The following is a 25,235-nucleotide window of genomic DNA, read 5'->3' as shown; positions in this document are numbered from 1 at the left end:
ACACACTTATCAGACAGAGAGAGCCAGATGGCTCTCACTAACATCGAAAATTTTATATTTAAAAAAAAAAAAACTACTTGGCGCGGACAAGTGGCTTAAAGCTGCTACTTCTACCATGCTGATGCAATACCGATATACTGGCACTGCCAAAAACTGCAGACTGCCGCTAATCGGAACGCTATATTGGAAGATACCAAGTCCCCCCACCAAGGGGGAAGGGGCGCACTTGTTCCTCTGGAAAAATGGCCAGCAGGAATCTGCTATTGGAGACTGTTGCATAATATAGATGTAACAAATCGCCTTATGAACCAGCAGAAAATTCGAGCAGAGCAGGAAAACTGTGCAGTCGGAGGATACTAAGGGCAGAGTGTTTCTCTCCCTCTCCCCCTCCCCCCTTTGTGCTAACTGCATCGGGGGTACCCTGGCCATGCAGGCTCAGGTTAGCGCACCACCACTAGCGGAAACACCAGCATGGGCAAATGCCCTAACACAGGTGATTGAGATATTGGTTAAGCTGCTATCTATACCAACAGATTCCAGCGGTTGCTGCAGTTCTCTCTACCTCCGTAGCAATTGACCCCCTAGTAACAGGCAGGACTACGGGAACCGCCAAATCCACAGACTTGGGACAGGCTGGGGCTCTCTGTCCTCACCTCACTAGACCCTCCTACAGGAGAACCAGCTTGGTCAGCTTTACTAGTTGGAGGACTTGATAGGTTAAACCAGTTCTTAGATGCGCGAAGACCTTTACCCAAAAATAAGGCACAGCAAACCACTAACCCCCTTCTGACCCTCTCTGATTTGCAGGGATCGTCAGAAGAGCAGGGATTACTGATAGAAGTCTCTGATTCTGCACAGGTCATAGACCCAGAAGAGTCTTCCAGATATCAGGGTATTGACGACTTGGTGGTAGCACTTCGTCAGACATTGGGTATTCTGGATCTAGAAGAGAACATCAGATCAAAGTCTCTTAAAAAAAAAAAAAAAATAGGAAACGTGCGATTCGCTTTCCTCCATCGGAAGGAAATAGCAGAAGCATCCTGGAAACAACCAGATAGGTAATTTACTGTTCCGCGAAGGTATCTGACTTTATATCCATTACAGGAGGAGGATATCAACCGTTGGGAACAGGTTCCAAGTGTTGATTCACCGGTGGCGCACTTAGCCATCCTGCAGGATAATACTGACCGCAAATTAGAGGGTTTTTTAAAGTCTATCTACACTGCGGCAGGGACGTCATTCAGACCTGTTTTCATCAACATGGGTTGCCAGGGCTACGGAAACATGGGCTGACCAATTAGCAGCGGGTCTGCAAAATTCGGAATTGTTTGCCCTGCATCTCAAGGAGGCTTTCGAATACTTATATGAGGCCATCTAGAATGCAGCATCCATATCTTCATCCATTTCTGCAACCGCAGTGGCGGCCAGGAAAACCTTGTGGCTCAGGTCCTGGGATGCAGACACGGAATCAAAAAAGTCGTTAGAATCCCTCCCTTATTCAGGGGGTGTGTTATTCAGACCTGAACTGGACAGCATAATTTGCCAGGCCATAGGAGGCAAAAGCAGTTTCCTCCCTTTAAATGTTCCAAAACCTAGGACACTGAGGTTTGGTTCATTCCGGCAGTCCTTTCGTGGTTGCTCTGCTAGCCAGTCCCAGACACATAGACCGAGAACTTTGGCCTCTTGAGGACAATCGTAGAGAGGTAGGTCTTCCTCATCCACAAAACATCCATCTCCCAAGCTTCCAGAACAGCAGTCAGTTTGACGGTCTTCCTCTCCTCCTTGCGGGAGTGGGTGGATGTCTGCTACTGTTCAGATATCAGTGGGCAGCGTCCTCAGAAGACCGTTGGATTTGAGGGATCATGACGAGAGAATGCATGATAGATCTATCAGATCTGCCTCCTCATCGGTTCTTCACAACCAGCTTACCCCATGACCCTCCAAAGAAAGAGGCGATGCTGGCGTGTTGCCTCTCCTTTCCGCCGGAGTCATCCGCCAGGTTCCAGAACACCAAAAGAGACATAAGTTCTACTCCAATCTCTTTTTGGTCTTGCAGCCGGACGGCTCGTTCCGGCCTGTGCTAAATCTAAAGCAGTTAAACCGGCACCTACGGGTGGTCAGGTTTCGAATGGAATTTCTCAGGTCAGTCATCAATGGACTGGATCAATTCATGGCATCTATAGACATCAAAGATGTTTTCCTTCACGTACCTATCTAGAAGGCTCATCAGGCCCTTCTCAGATTTGCAGTGGGACCTCCTCACTAGCAATTCATTCTCCCATTTGGCTTTTTGACGGTACCAGGAGTGTTTACAAATATAATGGCAGCCTGTCTTCGTTCCAGAGGAGTGCAAATAGTGCCCTATCTGAACGATCTGTTCATAAAAACTTCCTCCGCTCTCCTGCTGAATCAGCACCTGGTTCTCACTATCGGGACCTTGGCGATGCACGGGTGGCTCATAAATCGAGAAAAGTCGCAATTGATTTCGTGCCAGAAAATGACCTTTCAGGGACTAATCAGGGACTAATCATGGGCTCCAACAAACAAACGGTTTTTCTTCCGGAGGACAAATGTTAATCCCTGAGGAATCTGATGGCTCGGGTTATGACCTACCGCAGACAGTCGGTCCACTTGTGCATGTCTATTAGGAAAGATGGTATCAACATCCCTTATGCTTGGCTGCACTCGTGCTGCTTCCATTGGGACCTTTTGAGCAAGTGGTCAGGATCCCATCTGGAATTGGAGAGACAGCTGATACAATTGTCGCCTGAGGCAAAAGGCTTCCCTCGGCTGGTGGACAATCTGACAGCAAGGAGGTCCTTTGCCCCATTGTCCTGCATCTGAATAACCACAGACGCCAGCCAGACAGGATGGGAGGGCTGTGGTACTTTAGTTAAGGCTCCAGGGACTGGACCATTCAGGATGCTTCTCTCCCCATCAACATTCTGGAGCGAAAGCCATGCTAATGGCTTTAGAGAGCGCCCAGGCAATACTTCACGGACACCCAGTCCGTCTGCAGTCCGATAATGTGACGGCAGGTGTCTTTGGTCAACAGACGGGGGCACCAGGAGCGCGGGGGCAATGAAGGTGGCTGTTTAGATCTTGATCTGGGCAGAGAACCACGTCCCTGCTATATCTGCAATTTTTATTACAGGAATCAAAAACTGGGAAACAGGCTTTCTCAACCAGCATGCTATGTTACCTGGCGAATGGATGCTCCATCCGGAGGTCTTGCAGTCTCTGGCCCTACGATGGGGGATTCCGGACCTGGACTTAATGGCATCACGTCTCAACAGGAAAGTACCTCCGTTTTGCTCTTGAGCAAGAGACCCCTTGGCGGTGGCCATCGACGTAATGACAATGCCATGGGACTTTAGGTTGGGATACCTCTTTTCTCCCATCCCTATGATTCCCAGAGTCCTCCGAGTGAAGCAAGGGGAACGCCCAGTCGTTCTAGTGGCTCCCGCTTGGCCGAGGTGAGTTTGGTGCGCAGAAATTCTGGGTCTGAAATTATCTCTGCGAGAAGACCACCTTCAGCAAGGACAATTCACACATCAGGAATTGCCTCGGCTCAATTTAACGGCATGGCTATCGAGGCCAGCCTGTGGAGGACCAGAGGGTTCTCTCCACGAGTACTGAACACCTTCCTTCGGTCTAGAAAACCAGTTTTGGCACATATTTACCACCGCATCTGGAAAACCTACATCAGATGGTGTGAAAACTGATCATGCCACACGGCTGCCTTTCGTCTTCCACGGGTTCTGGCTTTTCTCCAGGATGGCTTGGATGCAGGCTTTCGTCTAGGTTCTTTGACAGTACAGATATCGGCCCTTTCGGTATATTTTCATCTGCACCTGGCACATGCCGGATGTCAGGACCTTCTTGCAAGGAGTCCTACATATCCAGCCTCCATATGTTCCTCCAACGGCGCCCTGGGATCTTAATCTGGTGCTTAATATGCTTCAAGGGCCTCCTTTCGAACCATTACGCATCGCTGAATTATGGTTCTTTGCTATTAAAGTTGTATTTCTACTAGCTATGGCATCGGCTCGTAGAGTATCAGAATTGGGTGCTCTGTCATGACGTGAACCATATCTTATCTTTCATGATCATAGGACGGTTCTCCGAACAGTTCCCGCTTTCCTACTAAAGGTGGTGTCCAGCTTTCATGTGAACCAATAGTGGTTTCAGGATTTAAGGATAGCCCACAGTCTTCAGGGACAGGTTCCATGGAGTCTCTGGATGTGGTCAGGGCTCTAAGAATTTGTCAGGAGGACATCAAATATTCGCCGTACGGATTCTTTATTTGTTTCGTTTGACTCCTCTAAACGAGGATGGCCGTCTTCTAAGCAATTGATTGCTGGGTGGCTTCATTCTACTGTTAAGCAGGCTTATGTCAGTGCTAACAGACCTGTGCCAGATTGTATTGTAGCCCATTCTACCCGTTCAGTGGGGGCGTCCTGGGCTGCACGAAATGAGGCCTCAGCTGACCAGTTGTGCAGAGCAGCCACGTGGTACTTGGTCCATACTTTTACCAAATTTTATCAATTCAATGTATTTGCGTCAGCAGACGCTGCTTTTGGCAGTAGTGCTCTACGTGCCAGGCTATCGGAGCGTTCCCTCCTTTAAGGGGGTTGCTTTAGAACGTCCCGATGATAGATATGTCTCTTAAATGGAATGAAAGAGAGAAGAGAATTTTTATACTTACGATAAATCCATTTCTCTGATTTCATCTTGGAGACACTGCGTTCCCTCCCTTCTGCTGTGTGGTCTCTGGTTGGTTGTCTCCCCTTCCTTGGGGGTGTTATAAATAAACTGAGGAGCTACAGGGGTTGCAGAGGGGAGGGGTTTGTCAGCTTTGATACATTACCGAAGTTAACCTGTTAAGTGCCCACTCCACCTCCATTCACAACCCATGTAGCAGTGTCCACCAGATAGGATGAAAGAGAAACGGATTTATCGTAAGTGTAAAATCCTCTCCTCTCCTTTTAGTAGGGCTCAAAAATTATTTGATCCAGGTTTCATTTTATCCATCAGAAATATTCAGATCAATGTGGCAGACCTATCTGAGTCTGCAGTGACGACTCAAGGTTGTCTGCTTTTGCTTTGGATTCGAGTACTACCTTTTCTGTACATTACACACATTTTGGTATCCATATACTCAGAAGTACTACAGTACCTCATTAAATATTGGAATACATTATTAGGTATCCTTTTATATTGCACTTTTTTTAAATAAAAGCATGGAAGGAAGGCAGTAAGCCTTAAGAAAAGTATATGCTAAAAGTAGTGCTGGTCAGGGGAGGAAATTATTTGTTAACATGTGTAGTTATATTCAGTTTGTTGTAAGACTTCTAAAGTCTTGAATAAATAGCTGATAATTTACCTTTCTAAGGAAAATATGCCAGATCTGTTTTGCAAATGGGGCCATGTGGACTGTAGTAGTCTTTTCAACAGATAGCTGCCACACTGTTATAAAATTAAATGTGAGGCCTTTACCAAGCAACATCTCTTGAAGAAAGCTTTTCGTTCATAAGGAGAGCTTTACAAATTATTGCTAAAGGTGTCCTTAGCATAACAACATTTCATAGCTTCAGTGTAATGTCCTTTCAGATAAAAGCTGTAAGGACATTATACTGAAACTGTAAAATGTTGTGAGGGAAAACAAAGTGTACATTTGTTTTTGTAATGTAGCATTGGACACTGAATGCTTTTTGCGATGTTTCCAATCATTGTATCTTGCTTTCTGTGGACATTGTTAGGCTGAGTGGTGATATGTCTCTAAATACTCAATAGACTGACCCTAAATGAACCTTTATTTTGTTTTTGTGCTGCATGATTAATGCTGCTTTTCTCTCCCAATTTTCAGAAACGAAAGGCTGTGGATAACTGTGAGTTTGACCCCCACTTTTCAGCCAAAGTTTTACGGCCTCCACTGGGACAGAGTCCCCCTTCACCACCACTTCTCCTTCTACCACCGTCCCCATCTTCTGGTCCCCCCACACCACCTGCAACAGCACCACAAGTCACACATGCAAGCAGGGAAGAAAGAGCCAAGAGACGACAGCTGACCCGGGAGAAAGAAAATCACCCGAGTGGACGAGAGCAGTCAGAAGCTGATCGCATCTGGCTCCGGGGCTCTTACCTCACTGTTACCCTACAGCGACCCCCAAAAGAGCTCAGTTCCTCTTCTATTGTTCCTAAACTGCAAGCCATTACACCAAATCCCCGGCAGTCTATCCGCCCACCTCCTCCTCAGCCACCCGACGAGGATGAAGAGGATGAGGAGGAGGAAGATGATGATGATGACGACGATGAAGCTGAAAATGGTCTAATATCTGGACAAAAAAAGGATCAGCCGTCTATGCAGAAAGATGTGTGGTTATCTGTCTTCCAGTACCTCTCAAGAAAGGAGCTCTGTGTTTGTATGAGAGTCTGCAAGGCCTGGTACAAGTGGTGAGTTTGTGCATATGCTTTATTTGGCCTAAGCATCCAAATCCATCTGTATAATGAGGTGATTGTAAATGTGTCAAATCACAAACCTGTATGCAAACGTGCTTTTCAGAACTAAAGATATTTGACATACGAGTGCTTAATAGACAGTGTATAAATATGCTGTAGGAGTATACAGGGAGTTCTTTCAAATAGCCCTGTGGACAACTTTTCATCACTGAAATGTTTTGTTCATGTAAAAGATTTGCATTATTTAACCAATTAGTTGGTTAATTTGGGAATAACAACTTTTATGCTTTATTTCTTGCTTGGAGCTAGGTGGCATTTAGGTTTTTCAAACACTGTGCATGTGATGTAGTTACCACATGCTGTTGGCATGCCCAGTAATGGTTTAGTTGTTCTTAATTATTCCTAATGTCATGCAAAAAACTCGGACAGCCAGAGGAATAAAATAGGCCATGACAATACAGGCCCTACGTATAGAAATCTGGTCAACTATTCCTCCAATATTTGCAAACAGCGAAGGGAAGACCAGAAACGTGCACGGACTGTAGTGAGAGGAGGAGCAAAGTGACTCTCACTGATTCACACATAATGGTATGGCTGGGACTTTTCCCAAAGGATATGTCCATTTATTACACAGGCTATTCAGAAGCAGAGACCATTATCTGAGTTAAATGTACATCCCTGTAGTTGGTGAGGCTTGTCATGACTGGGATTAATATGCTGTATTAAGCAAGTGACAGGTTTGTATAATAACTCCTTCTATGATCCCTCCAGTCCAATTCCCTATACATTGCAACTGGTTAAAGTACAGCTTTTATGGTCATCCAAATGAGTCAACTTTAATTTTACTCTAAAGGTTCCCCAAAGTGTTGGGCTGTTTTCCAGATTCAGTGTAATATTCTTGAAGACTAGACAAAATAATGTTAAATTTAAGAGCCAGTCAGTAAACTATAGGAGCCATAGCTATGGTTGTTTAATTGCTATGGAAAACGTACATCAATAGAATGTTTGGGTTTTTTTTATCAAAAAGAAAGCAGAATAAAGTATTTTATTTTAACTTTGGCTATATGGACCCTGTGTTTTTCTCCAGACTTGTGTAACTGGCTGACTCATTTTAAAGTTCCAAATGGGTCACTTGGTAGCTTATGATTCTTTGAGGACATCTAAAAACATGCACATTTGTGGAGGTAGTGCCGGTATTTTTTTTACTAAACAATGTATGTTCTGTAGAGATGTCTGAGGTAAAAGATTGGTAGTCCTTTCTAGCAAGGGTCTTGGTATCACCTTAATGTACAGTATTGAGCATGAATATAGTAGACATTGATTAGCATATTCTCCAAACTGTTTGTCTGATCCACAAATGGATTTTTCTCCTTCATCCTATCTGGGGGACACTGCTACCTTGGGGTTGTATGAGGGAACATGGAGTAGGCACTCAAATAGTTAACTTATTTAACTTCCTGCCAACAGGCTATATCCCCTCTGCAACCCCGTGCAAACCTCAGTGTGTTTTGATTGCCAGAGGAGTAAGGACCTCTGGTGTACTCTTCTTGCAAAGATGCACTATTGTTTAGCTGATAGTTTAATTTATATTTTTATAATAGCGGTGCTGGAACAAACAGTGTTCGGCTGGGTACTAGCAGTCACCGTGAGAACAGCAGAGGTTCTCACTGAGTGCATTTTTCTCTCCCCTACATATGCTGTCGGTTAAAACCTACGGTCATATTATTCTGAGGACAGGCGTTGCTCTGTCAGGCATACAGCGCCGGCAGTCAGCGTGTTTGCAGGTCCCATCTTGGGAATGTTTCAAGTCCCCTCTTCAACAGGGGGAGGATCGGATCTAGAGCGCAGAACACGATTAGGGGGGGTAGAGAATGTATACTACTGTCTGCGGGCTTAACTCTGGAAGCCCCGCAGAACAGGAGGTATTTAAGAATTAAAGGAATCTAGGCAAGGTCTATGGACAGGGAGGAGTTAAGCTCCACCTGCCTTCATCAGCATGTTGGTTTCTTCTGTAGGCACCAATCAGTTGCTGAGCACGGAGGAACCTTTGCAGTCAAACCAAACACACGTTGGCTGCTCCCTCTTGCCTGCTAGTGTTAGCAGGAAGCGAAGTATCTTTTCCTTTGCCTATCTATCGGACATTGTACTTGCTGCATTGTATGCAAAGGGAAAGCATATTGTGTACTATACAGAATATAGTGAAGTTGATGCATGTATAATACATTGAGGTCTACGCACTACGTTTTTTTGAAGGGGGTTTTGTGATTTATAGATGGATAGAGAGAGAATAATAAAGGGATGACTTGGAGGAAGGGGAAAAAAAAAAGCAGACCGATGGCCTTATTAGAGAGAAGTCTACCTTCGGTCAGCATTCTCAGACTGCCAAGGAGGAAAGGAGCAGTCTGGGGGAGAGAAGATATAGACATCTCCCTGCTTTTCTGCAGCAGTTGGTATGTTCACAAGAGGGAAATACAATTGAGGCAGCCAAGGCTGTAATTAAAACAGGACATTGCTGCACAGGCTTTTCTCCTCTTCAAATCATTTTGAGCTGGTCCTTGGCCATCTAGGAATAAGTACCATTTTCTATAATTATTTACACATTACATGCACAGTGTTTATATTGTTATAGTGGATATATGTATGCTATTGTTTTGGAGTAAACATTGGGCCACATAAATCACAATTTCTGTACCTAGGTTTGCTATAGGAGCATAGGCTGGAAGCAAGGCGCATGTGTATGTTTATACACATATACACCACAGTACTTCCCAACCATATAAATGTCAGACAAAACCGTATCCTCTAAGAAAGTTATTTTTCTTTCTTTTCTGAAAAAAACAAAAACAGCACACCTTCTCCCAATTATCCCTGGGTGTGGCTGCTGCTTCTCCCTCGACAGGTGGCAGGTAATAGGGGCAAATCACTACCTTGTTATATGTCCAACAAGGGAAAGACCAAGTGTAAAGCAAAGCTTTCCAGTGGACATATGTATGCTCTTGTTTCAGAGTACACATTGTGCAACATAAACACATTTTTGTACCTAGGTTTGCTAAAATAGAGTATACGCTGGGACGTGTGTGTGTGGTACTGTGGGGTAATTCACAGACAAAACAGTACCCTCTAGAAAGTTTTAGATTTCTTTTCTTTAAAAAAAATGAAAAAAAAATCTATTTTGAGCGGTTACCCTCTGCTTCTATACTAGACAGGTGGCTGGTAATAGAGGGAAAGTATTACCTTTTTGTATATAACAATGTCAGACAAGGGTAAGACACCCTGGACTAAATATTACACCTGCTTAAACAAATGTAAAGAAAGTACAGCTTCCTAGTGGGCAGTCGGACACGGGTGGTTTGTGCAGACTGTGAGGCGGGGGCCAGGGGTGAACAGGCCGAGGGTTCTGTTCCACAGTAGTTGGAGGAACCAGCATGGGCGGTAACACTGGCGTAATCTTTGTCGGCACGAACTCAGATGCTTGCCCGTCAGGGGTTCTCCCCCTGGCTCCTGCCCCTTTTGTCCTCTCTGCTGCACTATTGACACCAGCAGCAGGGCAGGATATGAACCAGAGCCACCTTGGTCAGTCATCCACCTCCTCTTTCAGAGGTCCCTATCAGGGAGAGCCTGCGTGGTCCATGTCCTTAGTCAAAGGACCGGAACAGTTAAATCGATTTCTGGACACTCTCAGAACCCAAGCACGACGCTGCAAGCGTCATAGGTCTACTCATTCTCTCCTATCACTTTCTGATTCAGAAGAGTCTTCGGTGGAGGAAGGTGAGCTTCCTAAGGATTCGGATACCCCCCCAGCGGGTGATATGGCTGAACCCTCAGCGAGTCAGGGCATTGAGGATCTGGTACAGGATCTAGAGGAACCTCTGTCAGACCAAAGCCTCTTTAAGCGCAGGAAACGTCTTGTCTGTTTTCAGGCATCATTGGATCTTAGAGATAGCTGAGTCAGCTTTAAGCAGCCAGATCGTAAGTTTGTTATACCACACAGATTTACAGTCCTTTATACCCTGCAGGCATTCGAAACAGCCCACTGGGAACAGTTTCCAAATGTGGGTATGCCAGTAGCCAGGCTGGCCCGCCATACTACTCTTCCGGTGCCGGGTTCTGCGGCACTCCCTGACGCTACTGACCGCGGGGTGGAGGGTTTTTCTTAAATCCATCTTCCTGACGGCAGGCTCCTCACTAAGACCTATGCTGTCTTCAGTATGGGTCGCCGGGCCATGGTGACCTGGGCTGACCAGCTGGTAGCAGGGTTACCAGACTCAGATCTTCTTCCCCTGGCTCTACATTTAATGAAGGCCTTACCTGTATGAGGCTGCTCAAAACGCAGCCTCAGTTTCCTCATCTATCTCAGCATCAGCAATAGTAGCCCATAGGACTCTGGCTCAGGTCCTGGGATGCCAATGCAGAGGCAAAGAAATCTCTGGAGGAGTTTACCTTCTGTGGCTCAGCCCTTTTTGACCTAGAGTTAGATAATATCTCTTAGGCCAAGGGAGGTAAAAGTACCTTCCTTCTGGTGAGTACCCCTAAACCTAGGGTTCCTTTCACTCCCTTAGTCCCTCAGACCTCTCCTCAAGAGATGGCTGGGCATGAAAGTTTACACTTCAGATACAAATCTCCCAAGTCTCGCTACTTCATGTAGGGCCCCTAGAGCAGGCATAGGGACTTTCTGTCCCTCACAGAGCCCCAGAAGTTGCTGGCCTTTCTAGGGCAGCTTCTGGTGAGCCTGAGGGTTCACAGACATTCTAAGCCAGGTAGCAGTTCCAAGAAGGTTCTGCCCCGTTGAGGCGACCTGTTATGGCAGGGCCCGGTTCTTTACCAGCACCTACCTCCTGAGAGTTTTAATGGCATGGTCTTTGGAGGAAAGCCCTCTGGCCTCAGAGTGGAAGACACCATGCTGCGAGCCAGGAAACCGACCTCAGCCGCATTTATTAGAGTGTGGCATACCTACATACCTCTGCCACTCGTTTTCATCTTTCCCGTATCCTAGCCTTTCTTCACGGTGGCTTGGATGCAGGTCTGCAACTTGGGTCCCTAAAGGTCCAGGTGTCTGCCTTTATCTATATTTTTCCAACTGAAAATAGCTGGGTCATTCCACATCAAATCACCCAAAAAAAACATTAAATGTTCACCACCCATCTCAGATTTGTTTGGCAGAAATAGTTGTTTTGACATCCTCTCAACTAAAAAATTTTCAAATATCTCGACTGTCTGACAATTAGTTGATTAAATATTGATTTTTCAATTTATTAAACTGGATAAAGAAATCGCGATTAGTAAATTGTTTATTTGAAGTATCACGGGTGTTTATTAAGGAATCGCCACAAAATTTGGACCTCTAAGGTAACTCCCGAATCCAAAAATCCAAACCAAATTATCTGCCTCACGTTTTGCGTTACGGCAAAAACGCAGGTTTTCCGAATAGAATTAAAAACGCTAGGTTCAATCAACGTTGGGGTTCCCATATTTTGGGGAGGTGTTTAAAAAAGATATACATTACTACCGCCAAAAAATCAGCAGGGTACTCTGTTTTCATAGTGGAGAAAAAAAATAATGAAGTTGATGCTCAATTACTGGTGTACAGCATACATAATGAACACAAGAAACCATGAAATTTAAAACTTTTAACAATCTTCCGGAAGCAAGAACCTTCCTTCAAGGGGTCCTGCAATACAGCCCCTTATGTTACGCCTTCGGTTCCCTGGGACCTAAACTTTGGTTCTGGTCATTCTTCAGAGGTCCCCCTTAGAACCAATGGGTTCAACAGAGCGGGGTTGGCCGGCTTCTAGACAGACCATCACTAGGTGGATAACATCCACAATCAAGCAGCCCTATGTCACTTCCGATCGGCCTGCGCCTAGTTGTTTTGCCACCCATTCCATCCGCTTAGTGGAGGTTTCTTGGGCTGCGAATAACGGGGTCTCAGCAGATCAGCTCGGTCATGCGGCCACCTGGTCCTCTGTCCATACCTTCACTAGGTTTTGTCAACTTAATGTGTTTGTGCGGCCGAAACTGGCGTCCGGGGATGCAGTGTTGTGAACCAGACTGTCAGAGCGGTCCTTCCCTTAGGAGGCTGCTTTAATACGTCCCCATGGTAGCAGTGTCCCCCAGATAGGATGAAGGAGAAAAGAGGATTTTTTTTTTTTTATAAATCCCTTTTTCTAATTCCATCTGGGGGACACTGCGTTCCCTCCTTTCTGTTCTTCTGGTGTTTGAGTTCCGTTCCTTCAGGCTTTTGTATTGCACACTGAGGCTTGCACGGGGTTACAGAGGGGGATATAGCTTGTCGGCAGGAAGTTAAATAAGTTAACTATTTGAGTGCCTACTCCATGTTCCCTCATACAACCCCATGGTAACAGTGTCCCCCATATGGAATCGGAGAAAGGGATTTATCGTATGTATTAAAATCATCTTTTTATTACAAAGACAGATTTGTTTCTTTTATTTTCAACAGAGCTGCTATGTGGGCAGTCTTATTTAATTCATAGACCTGTGGCTATCTGTCATATTCAGGGGGTGGAAGTAAACATATCTGGTTTGCCAATACAATAGTCTGACATAATGTTTACTTCTGTGCGTGGTGAACGGGGGTCAGAAAAGGGATCCCATGATGGCGGGCTTCTACTGATTGTCTATGTATGTAAAGCGCTTTAGAAGGTAGAAAACTGTTTCATATTAACAGGGCCATTTGTTAATTCAAATCAGTGGCTTGGATTGTGGGTTGGGTTTGATACAGAAATATGAGTAACTTCTAAATTAATTTTTGACATGCTGGGGAAGGCAAGATAGTATACAGTACACATTGCTCTACAATTTTGCAAATGTCCAGAATGTTAACAAATGTCTTCCGTATTCTAACTTTGAATCTTACAGTGGGGTCTTTTCTGTTCATTTGAAGAGCTAACATGTACAATAATTGCTTGATCAATGTTCTTAGGTTCAAAAAAAAATCTATTGACATTAATTTGACTATTATACTTGTTAGTAAATGCAGTCATGGGATTACCACTGTAAGACTATTGACAGTCCTTTTCTCATGGCACTGACAAGGCCCAGATACACTAGGAGTGGATCTTGTCCAATATGGGACAGTGATCTTAATCCTTGGGTCTTGGATGGAACGTGTGTATCCAGCATTATAGTAGGAAGTCAGCAGCAGGAAGCCTCATCTAAAATATCTTTAGTTCTGAAAAGCATGCTATACTTTTACATATCCATATATGAACATGGCTCCTGGCCTTTCATGTAAAGGATCATGCTTTTAGACTGTGAATGTTTTGTCTCAGTCCAAATTACTGTGATTTTATTGTGACCTGAAACCTTGAAGAAACATACGTACTGTGCATTGTATTAAGGGACCTCCCACATTTTTATGATCGGGATCAATGAGATCTGATGCAGGCCAAAAAGCTTAGAATACAGTCATTTGAGTTGTTATATCACTGGCCCTTTTCCTGTCTATAAATCCTCCTATCCACAGTGACGGTTGGCAGGCTTTCTTTGCGGAAACGCCATCACTTTTACTGAGCTGAATAATATACATGAAATAACCGGAGTGTTTACACTTAAGTAAATAAGTCCACCATACACTATTTTTTATCTGCAGCAGATTGCCATGGCAGGAGGAAATTACTTTGCTAATAAAGCAGACCGAGTGACTGACAGCATGGCAGAAAAGATCACAATAATAGCTTTACTTGCTCTTTAAATATTTCTGTATGTATTTATTTGGGTGCCGGACATGCTTAACAATTCACTGACCTATAAAACCTGTTGCTGTGTTTAAAGGGGTTGTGATAAGCGCCTCTGGTCCAAGATTGATGTCAGCCGCTGCAAGTCTCTGGTGCCGCAGGCGCTGAGTGGTATCATTAAAAGGCAGCCTGTGCATCTTGATCTTAGCTGGACGAACGTGTCTAAGAAGCAGCTCACGTGGCTCGTTAACAGGTTGCCTGGTGAGTACTGGTGTAGAGGAGTAAGGGGACGTTATACAAAAGAAAATTATTTGTGTAATGGGGGCTTTTTAGGTTTCATTTTTGCTAATCAAAAAGGGCATTTGTGTGTCTGAGATGGCTATTGTTGATTAATGATTGGCTAATACAGCCTTACAATTTGCTTACCTACTTACAATATGCACAGTAAATAAAGCAAGCCGTAGCTACATGTATCGCTCTCAAAACACCTCGTGGCTAGTGGCATGCATTTTTGGCTACAGAACGATGCAGGATTGTTAGGTAGTTTTTGCCCATGTTTTACAGTTATAAAATATACGGTTACACTTATAATTAAAACCTATTGCAGCATAGTTATTTATGCCCATTTTGTGTAGCAAAATAAGCTTTGGTTCCACATTGCAAACCAGGAAATGGGAACCATGTAATGCAACTATAATCAGAACGGAGTTTAAAAAAAGCATGATTCTGCCAGATTTGTACCGGGGACTGTTTATACATTTTGCTTAATGTAGTTAAAGTTAATTCAACTTTTAGCACTAGTACTTGCTCAAGTGGAGCTGACATTTTATTTCTATATAATACCTTGTTTTTCTTCTACATCCCTGTAAGCCAGTTCAATGAGAGTGGGAGTGATGGCGATGTGTGATTTGGTCCCCCTTGTATGAGGCCATATTGGACAGTAATCCTCCTGTCAGGATTGCTGCAAGTATTACCAGCTTAGACCCTTGCTCCTTTCTGCAGCCCATATTTCCTCTGAATTCACCAAAGTATGCTTTTAGGTTACTTGGGTTATTTATGCTTTTCCACTTGTTAAAGCAAGTTGAGCTTCCAAATAGCCTATTTTTAGAGGGAAACATTGCTCATTGACAGTCTCTGAGCCAGGGCCCTGTACGAGGCGAATGTTGTAGATAAAGTTAGTAGTACATGCAAGCACGATGTACATAAACTGCAATAATATAGAAAGCTTACTGTTGCCCCCATAACCACTATTTGGGTTTGTTTATCATTAGCAGCTATACAGTCACCCATGGGCCACAAATCACAGCATGTAAAGTGTCCTGTCGGGGTGATTTCAATCTGTTTTGGATCATCTCCCATTATTCTCTAAAGGAGATCTTTCCAATTGCATATCTTCCAACGTGAACCATTTCATCCAAGACACATTGCTCAGCTCCTGTTATGCCCAGTTTACCCTGAACTTGAACATGTTTATTTGTTCTGTTTGGTGTGTTTGCTTTTTTTGTTTTCTATTATTTCTGCGATTCAGCCCAGGTTAATTTTAGAGAAAACTGATGAATTCAGGCGCAGAGAAATGTGTCATTGGTGAAAGGAGTTCTGTGAATTATACAATCGGAGTGGCTGAGACTAGAAGAAAGTAAGAATATAATTTGCACATTGATTTTTAAGCTACTACACCAGCTTCTGCTGTCTTTAAAAACTGGTTTGTTTAGGTAAGTACTGTCTTGTTAAGCCTGTTAGAGCCTGATTGGCTGAATCTCTTATGCCCTAAACGCTTCTGTCTGTACTGGCTTTCAGTAATGCAAATAAACTAATTTACAGAAAAGTATGGACAAATACTCTAGTATAAATTATCCTGGCAAAGGCTGTATCACTGGCATTCAATTAGAACAGCTCTTTACATCTTCAGTGTTGGAAGTTGGTCTTGCCATTCATATTTTCTGCAAAGACCAGTATAGCGTTACAAAATGTATGTGTGTGTGTGTGTGTATATATAGATCTGTATATAAGATACATTAAGTGTCAGGCTGGATCCACAACATGTCCTTGGAAGGCCACTATTTAGGCATCTTGGCAAATACTCTGTGCCATGAAATGTAATGAGCTTAAGTGGATTTACTACCTAGTTGTGTCAATGGTTTCATTTCCAAACAGCATGACAGGTCAAGTGATGAAAAATCGCTGCATGTATGGCAAGCTTTAGACTGGTTTAAGACCACATTGTCCCCAAATCGTTGCATGTATGGGCCCAAAAAGACCAGTATTTCCAGTCAGCGTCTGATCTTCATCGGGTATTGATTAGGACTTTCTAGCTGAATATCTGTTCAGTCATTTGCTGATCATAACTGGGCTCAGTGTGATGTGAAGTTTGGCTCTAGTACAAAGCAATCTGGTTTTTCCAATGTATTCACTCTCATTGGTGGTCAGATTCAAAGTGGATCTCCTCTTTGGCCATGTCCACTAGATATGCACATGTGTTGGTAACTTAATGTCTCTGTATAATGGCAGCAAAAGACTGTTGTTGCACAGGGAATGCAGAGGGTGGATGGAGTGGAATGGGCTTCACTGAACATATCCATATTTCAATTAAAGATTCATCAGGGTTTAAAGTATTTTCTGTACAGTTCACTGTTTGGAAAAGACTGAAAAATACCTAGTTTTATTTTATGACCTGCATACAATGTTTTCAAAGCAGACCCCACCCATGTCCCTTTTTCTTTGGACTCTTCTAGGTTTGAAAGACTTAATCCTCGCAGGTTGCTCATGGTCTGCAGTTTCTGCCCTGAGCACTTCTAGCTGTCCTCTTTTGCGAACTCTGGATTTACGCTGGACTGTTGGAATCAAAGATGCACAGATCAGAGACTTGCTCACACCAGCCTCTGACAAGCCAGGTAACTGCATGGGCCACACAGAACTTATCGTGCTCTGACTGCTTTTTCTTGCTCATGTTTGCAAAGGTTAAAAGCTATGGACAACATATTTTTTATTTTTTTTGTGTCTACAGGACATGACTCTCGCAGTAAGCTCCGCTTCTTAACAGACCTGCGGCTCTCTGGCCTGGATATTTCTGATATCACGCTCCGGTTAATTATCAGGCATTGTCCTCTCCTGTCTAAGCTCGACCTCAGCCACTGCCCTCTGCTGTCTGATCAGTCTGTCAACCTGCTTACGGCTGTGGGCTCCTCTACCCGGAGCTCCCTCACACACATTCACTTGGCAGGTAAGTCGTTAATTCTTTGACTTGGTTTACTTTCTTTTTTTTTTTTTTTTCCAATTGCTTCTTTGAAGAAATTTTTCATGCATTGGGTAGATAAACAACTGAAACACAAGACGGCAACACCAAATTACATTGTGAGTTGGGTAACAGAGTAAAGAGAACAAGTTCACTTGGGGTGGTTACAAAACATAAACAGCTAGAAGAATTTTGCAACAATTTAACAATGAAGAACCTTAAAGAGATGCTGTGGAGTGTGGTGTTGTATACAATAGTGGAAACGTGAGAAAGGGGGGACGGGTTGAGACCAGGTCTAGGCTCCCCGGCGGTCAGAGGTCAAGCCTAATAAAGCATTATGCGTCCTGCTCCCTAGACAGAGCTGTTCACAGGGTTGAGAAATTCTGGGTTTGATCAAGTGCTGGATTGGAACTGAAGGGACCATTGTAGATGAACCAATCACCCCAAATTTGGAAGAATTTGTGGGTTTACTTAAGGTATGATGAAATTTTCTCCATGGATGCTAAATGCCAGATTTTGTTGAGAAGTTGTTGCCTGGGAGGAGGACTTGGACTTTTTCAAAGTTTTGCGACCAGGCATCTGGCTGCGTTGAGAATTGATGATTTACTTTTAGCCTATATGTGTTCTAGTTTCCTGTTGCTCTGAAAGGGACAGACAATATAACAAATGGTTTACACATTAGTTTCCTCCTCCTGATATCTAAAGATATTTTTTTTTTATATTTTTTTTATTATGGTTATTTAAATGTGAACTAGCTGTTCCTATTGTACTATTAGTGGACCGTATTTTAAAAATTGTCACCATTCAATAATTAAAGCAGATTGCCCTAATGAGATGTGCCCAGGTAACAGAAATGTAGAGCTGTGTTTTGTTTTGTTCCCATTTCCCCACAATAATGTGCTCTCAAAGAATAATGTATAATCTCAGAAAAAAAGAAAATATATTCTGAGTTGGAGGCACTCCTGAAGTGCACAATGAATTGTAGAATAAAATCTTCTCAACTTGATATTCAAAGTAAAATATTGGTTATATCAGCCGCAGTGAAGTATGCCCATAAAATATAGAAGTGATGGAAAATTGTTGAGCAAGGATTAAAAAAAGAGAGAAAAAAAAAAAAGTTTAACCTATGGCTTTCCCTTAGTTAGATCGAAAATAGAATCTATATCTACCATATATTTCTTATCGTTTTTTTGTGTTTTAAACTTTATATGTATTAACATTCAAATACCAGAGGGTTTACAAAACAAAAAGTGGAGGGGGAAATATTTCATAAAGGAAGATAAGGGGATCAGGTACATTGGTATAGCATTTACAGCAGTTGGACACACCAAAAAGTACATCAGGAAACATTAGAACAAATATGGAAACAGATAACAATTCTTTGGAATTTTTATATCTCTTGTTTTAAACTATCTTTGTCACCATTCATGGAAAAAAAAATATTTCCTCATGTTTGATTAATTGAAGAAAAAAAAACATATCAATATATCCTAATTGATCCTTATCGTAACTAACATCATAAACATTGATTAAGGTCGGTTTTCTTATTTGTATGAGATTTACAATTGTACAGAAACTGTAGAATAAGTAATGAAAATGACTACTTGGTGTGCTCTGGAAATTACTGAGCAATTGTAATGTTGCAACTATATAATTCCACATGATTGCTTTTATTTTAGAAATAATTTATTCCAAAATCTGTATCTTGAGTGAGTTGTCTGATTTCAATTAACATATGCAATTTGCATATGTTAATTTGGTCTCTCTAGTTAAATACAGCGGTTATATACTAGTCTTAATCTTAATCTTTGGTTATTCATCAATCTATACTTGTTTTTGTTTTAAACGGGTTAATAAAAAAAAGGTATGTTTACAAGAAGCTTCTTTCAGCCTAATACTAAATGCCTCCCTTTCTCTGTCAGGTTGCAAAGGAGTAACTGATGAGTCCCTATTATATTTACGGCGAGCCTCCAATTTGGCACTTATCGACCTTCGTGGCTGCAAACAAGTGTCACACGGAGCATGTGAGGGCTTCATCTCGGACCTGTCTGTGAGCACCTTGTACTGTTTGTCAGATGATAAGCTCATCCAAAGGATTAGCTAGAACAGGGGTGTCTGTCGTAGGTGTGGGGCAGGAAGATGCCGTGGTGTCGGAGGAAGCACACTGTCAATCACTCCTCCTTCTCGTCGGTTGTCTCCAGCTCTCCCACCTTCATCTGATACAAAATAGGAGCAATAATTGGCAACTCAAGATCCTGCCCCATCTGCCTGTGGTGGGGCAATCTCCTGGTGCAAGAAAGTGGGCTAAATCTGAAACGGGTATTTAAACAGCTTTGGCAGCCCTGGTCATGTTGGGCACTTTTTTTATGGCTGGGACATTGAGACCTCTAGGACAGGGATCTCCATTGTCACAGAGCAAACACCTTCTATTTTTTCCTACTTTTTTTTGTTTTTTATTTTTTGTTTTTGGCTCCTGAGTACAGACTAGCCCTCCACCAGACAGGTTAATGGAGAGGTTACTGAGGAGTGGGCGGGCAGCTCAGCTGGTTTTCGTTGGGTTTTGTTTTTTGAACACCACATCCTTTTTTTTTTTTTTTTTTTTTTTCTTTTTTTTTTTTTTGTCTTGCTCCTGTTTAGCATTAGAATGTGTGAGTGTTCAACTAAGGTTTCAGGGCGCTTGGGGTAGTGTGTGTGATTGGGAGAGAGGGTGCTGGCTGCTTCATGATAAATAGTGAGAGTTAATATTATATTTTTTTTATTTTTAACTTAAAATTGGGGTTGTTGCTTTTGGTGCCCAGCCCCTCTCCCTAGAGAACGTAGATGCAGAAGTGCACTCATCAATGCATTAGTTCCACACACACTTGTGCAGCCATTTGTGCATATATACATAAATATATTATAAATATATACATACGCCGATGTTTCACACACAGGAGGCATGTGTGTCGGCTGCTCCCTTCCCTGGCCCGGGACTAGATTGTATAAAAAGAGCCTGGATAATATTTTTCTCTGCGGAGGGCGGTCTCGCTTTCCCTATGTTTCTTTTGCAATTAAAAACAAAAGTTATGATATAAACCTGGTCTGTGTGTTTGGATCTGCAATAACGCTGTATATAGTAAAGGTATTATTATTCAAAGCATATATTCATTCATCATGTGGAAGTAACCAAGGGTTCATGAACACTGCTTTTCTGTGCATCCCACAGTTCAAAATACCTTTTTTTTTTTTTTTTTTTTTTTTTTTTTTTTTTTTTTTCAGAATTTTAAATAAAATTAAAAATTCAGTATAAATAAGGTTCAGGTCAATGAGCATTACAATTTCTCTTACTTTATATTCATTCAGAAATTACAGACCTATTTCTCAATAAGCTAATATACAGTTTTTGTTCACTGACCTTTATTACCGGTTTTGTGGAGGAGAATTTCAAGTGTAATTAGCTAAACCAATGAACTGCCAAGAAGAGTGGGGGGGGAAAAAAAATCAACGTTCAATCTTTAAATCGCCAGAAACAAATGATCACTTCAACAATGTTTTCTGTGTGTAGCCAAGCTGCTGACCTGCACTGCTGTGGTATTTTATTTAGGGGCTTGAAAAAAGAGACCTTATCTCAGATGAGAAATTCATCTCCAACTGACACAAGTGGAAGTGGCCTTTTCACAGACTACAAATGACAATTCTGTCTTTGCAAATCACATACAGATACTCTGCTAAAACACAAAAGGATAAATAACGTGAATCATAGATAAATGGGGGTAGTAAAGGGGACATAAACTCATTGTTTTAATTCACATCTTCTAACTGTTGCTCATGTTTCTGCTTGCTCATGATTAAGCAAATTCCAAATGTTTATCTGCAATTTGAGTTACCTGTTATACCGTGATACTTTCAGCAAATGCTTGCTGTCTGTCAAATTCTACTGTAGTAATGATGGAAGGAAGGGGATGACTGGTCTTTCCAGCTGACAAGTAGATGGGTTAGCAATAACTTTAATATATATTTATTTTTCTAACAGCTTATCTAAAAGAAAAGTTATTAACAAAAGTTTGCAAATTTTAACAATTGGGTATATTAAATGTAAAGTAAAAAACATCATCTAATATATGTATTTAAATGCTTTAGAAGACATCAGTTAACTCCTCCTTTTATGTAATCGAGCCGTTGAGACACAACTTGTTAAAAGGGGCCTTTTTCAGTTGACTAGTTTTATTATGGAGTTATTCATCTAATGGGGCTGTGCCTTAGCCAATTGTTGGTGTGAAGCAGTTGTGTTTCCAAGGGTTTTAAAAAAAAAAAAAAAAAAAAATCACACTGCAGGTATCTTATATGTAATGTAACAGATTTTGGATGTCCACCGCTACGACTTTTCTGTCCAGCCTTTATCTGAAAATATTCTGTAAGTTGGGCTCTGTTCATTCCCATCTATCAATGGTGTAGGCTCGGGCACAGTTACGCCTAGTTCCTGATATCTCTCAGGCTTGCTTGTCCTGCACAAATTCTTGACGTTCCTGTGAAGACGCATTGTGGTATAAAAGGAAGCGTGTTCCGAATTAAAATTGTATGAATCTTGCATCCCTTCTCAGCATGTGAAATCAGTCAAAAGCCTCCTATGCCTTTCTTACACCTCTTTCTTACTGTAATATGTACCTTGTTTAGGGCAAGGTCATGATTTCCTGCCCAGGAGACCTTGGCGTCCAGTGATTCTACCATTAAAATGCACTGTGGAGTTAAGAACAGCATTCTCCATTCACTTATGTTATGTTGGCTGACAAGTTCATCCACTGTAGAACACTGAGTTACTGGTCATAAAACTATCATGCTCAAACACTGGTGTGATTTTGCACTGTGCCTTAAAGATGTCACAAGTCTGGACTTTTGTAGAAGAAAGGTGAAAGGCTCAAACATAAGCCTCAATCTCTTTTTTTAACTAACTGGGACAATACTCATAATGGAAACATGGGGGGGGGGGCACAGTTTTGCAATTGCCAACTGTTTCACCCTGCACTAGTATTTATACATTTCCCCACTGAGCACTATGGACAGCTCAATTCCCCACCAAAGTTAACAGCTGCTGTTAGAGTTGGCAGATCGTTTCCATTTGTGTATTTAACTTATTACACAGAACTGTTGTGTGATGAGGTACAGTAAAGCTTTTACATGTCTGTCCCGTTATTAGTGCTAGCTAATTTGATCTGTATTAAAAACAAGCAATGTTAGTGTGTTTAGAATTTTAAATAAGTTAATTCCATTATCAAAATGTGTAACAAAAAATATTATTTTTATTATTATTGCAGTTATCTTGTTAGCCAGAAAATTCTGTGATGTTAAATACTTTTGTGTCAAAAAAGACAAAAGTATTATAGGATTGATACCTTGGCTAACCAAAAAAAAAATATTATATTTGCTAGCTTTCACCTTCATCAGGCAAGTTTACAAATGAATGACTGAAGAAGGCACAACATTTAAGAGCTGTTACATCAGGAAATTTGTACAGGGGTGGTGGGGAGATACATCATTAAGATATGCTGTGTGTGTAAGTTAGGGCATTTAGACTGTAAGGCCCAATGGGGCAGGGACTGATGTGAATGAGTTCTCTGTACAGTGCTCCGGAATTAGTGGCGCGATATAAATAAATGGTGATATGAATTATAAATACACTGTAGCGGGTAATGAATCAGTGGAGGTACTCCTTGCATGCAGGGTTAAGGGTCCTATTTATGAATTGCTGCATATGCCCCCTCTTAAATATTCCTTATCACAGTGATAAGGGATGATATTTTGTGGCCATTTATTTTAAAAAAAAAAAAAACAATCATCCTGGGATGATACATCCTATAGGAGGCTGTCCTGGCTAGACTCTCCTTGCTTGGCAGCTGCAGGTTCTTGCTCAGTCTTTTCTGCGCAAAGCCATTTTGTGGTAGTTACTAGAGGGGAGGTCCCTCTCCTGGGATACATTCCCCATTGGGTAGAACGGATAAAGTTAGCTATCGGGGTCGAGCTCCGACTAGCTAGGCCTTTTGGATCTTGATAAATTTGCCCACACTGCAGTCCGCATTGAAAAGTATGGTGGCTGCGGTTTAATACGGAATTTAGCCCAATGCAGGAGAACTGATATCTTCTGCATAAGGCTTTAGTTAGGTAGAGCTGATACTTCAAAGTGCCTTAATTATGCTGTAAAATCCATTTCTGCATGGTTTATGGCTTAATAAATAGGCCCCTGAGAGGCAAATGGAGAAACATACTTATTACAATTAACCTTTCTCTCAACGAATGGAAGCTCTTGTGTATCATAGCCTAAATCTGGCAGATCCCAGCCTGACAAAAGCATTTCAAAGCAAATACTCCAACATAGTCACTCCTGGTATTATGAACAGATTACTTTGTGTTCATGGGAATAAGATGATTTATCTGGGAAATGGGCTGTATTTGGTAGACCTAAGGCTGAAATGCTTGTGTCCTATGCAATTGCATGCCAAGGCTGTTAATCTGGGCACAGCTAAATGAGAGCCTAAACCTCATATGCACATTGCTATATGTGGTGGGTATGAGACTAGTGTGCAGTTTTATTGGCAGGGAGGGTTTTAGACACGGTGAGGCCCAAGACAAAATGAAGGATAGGCCTACATGATAAATGCCGAGTCTTCACCATATCATTTCACAGGTAAATAAAAACTAATTGTGTAAGTGTACAAATATTATAGGGCAGCACGGTGGCTTAATGGTTAGCACTTCTGCCTCACAGTGCTGGGGTCATGAGTTCAATTCCTGATCATGGCCTTATCTGTGTGGAGTTTGTATGTTCTCCCTGTGTTTGCGTGGGTTTCCTCCGGGTGCTCCGGTTTCCTCCCACATTCCAAAAACATACTAGTAGGTTAACTGGCTGCTATAACATTTTTTTTTACCCTAGTCTCTCTCTCTGTCTGTGTGTGCATGTTAGGGAATTTAGACTGTAAGCTCTAATGGAGCAGGGACTGATGTGAATGAGTTCTCTGTACAGCGCTGCATAATCAGCCGCGCTCTATAAATAAATGGTGATGATGATGAAATAGTAGTGCAATATATAGCTTTATAATGCATTTGCCATATAATAGCCCAGAGCTTCCACGTCTCCACAACAGCCCAATGTGTAACATACAAGTGTGAATGCACAGCTAGTAGCCCAGTGTCCAGGGGCTCCAGGTAATTGTCTTTTTACCCAAATGCTGGACACATGGCCCTAATGGTGGCCATTGGGCTATTAACCTTGGCAGGGGGCATGAAACTTTATATATCTGCTGATGATGGACAGTAGGCTGGACACAAGGTTCTAATTCTTTCTTATCTGAATGCAGTGTGTTTAATTTTTTTGCAATGTTAAGCATTGTGCAGTAAGTATATTATTTTCCACACTCCATTTTGCTTTGCTGGATATGCTAATTAATTTTGCCTCTACCTATGCACTCTGTACCTAGAACGCCGGACAGCCCTCCTCTAATACGTTATTTATGCATATATAGTAGCAAAAGACTGACATTTTTCATTATGAAAACCTTGTTAACAAGATAAAAAGGGACTTGTTTTCCAGTTAACCATTGACTAAAGCCAAAACACAAAAATTGAACCTGAACCTTTATCAAAATTAATAGGTGTTTTAAATTTAAGCAAGGAAATGTAACCAAAATTTAAAATGAATGTTGTATTTTAAAACAAAAACACATTTTTGCCTGTTATTTTTAAGGATGCTGGTCTTAGTATGGTGTATGGAGCCTACTTATTTCCTGCAGGTGGCATTGTTCCCTTTGCAGTCCTGGTAAAAGTATTTTTTACCATAATTTTTATAGCTTTTTCTCTAACATTGTACTGTTAAATAG

The 25,235-nt window shown here is 42.1% G+C and overlaps 1 protein-coding gene across 5 annotated transcripts in view; it reads left to right on the top strand.

Annotated features, from left to right (window-relative positions):
* KDM2A (lysine demethylase 2A) overlaps positions 1 to 20,463 on the top strand; it is a 63,091-nt gene extending 42,628 nt beyond the window's left edge. For all 5 annotated transcript variants that reach the window (XM_075176390.1, XM_075176391.1, XM_075176392.1 and 2 more), the window contains 5 exons: positions 5,870 to 6,456; positions 14,254 to 14,417; positions 16,889 to 17,047; positions 17,161 to 17,376; positions 19,311 to 20,463. In XM_075176390.1, coding sequence (XP_075032491.1) covers positions 5,870 to 6,456; positions 14,254 to 14,417; positions 16,889 to 17,047; positions 17,161 to 17,376; positions 19,311 to 19,492 — 1,308 coding nt within the window. In that variant the 3' untranslated portion in view covers positions 19,493 to 20,463. The remainder of the gene's footprint in view (positions 1 to 5,869; positions 6,457 to 14,253; positions 14,418 to 16,888; positions 17,048 to 17,160; positions 17,377 to 19,310) is intronic.
* Positions 20,464 to 25,235: the final 4,772 nt, after the last annotated feature.

This window comes from Mixophyes fleayi, chromosome 6 (genome assembly GCF_038048845.1).
Source record: "Mixophyes fleayi isolate aMixFle1 chromosome 6, aMixFle1.hap1, whole genome shotgun sequence".
NCBI lineage: Eukaryota > Metazoa > Chordata > Amphibia > Anura > Limnodynastidae > Mixophyes > Mixophyes fleayi.
The sequence above is the reverse complement of the archived record's forward strand: the minus strand, read 5'-3'. Positions and strand labels throughout refer to the sequence as shown.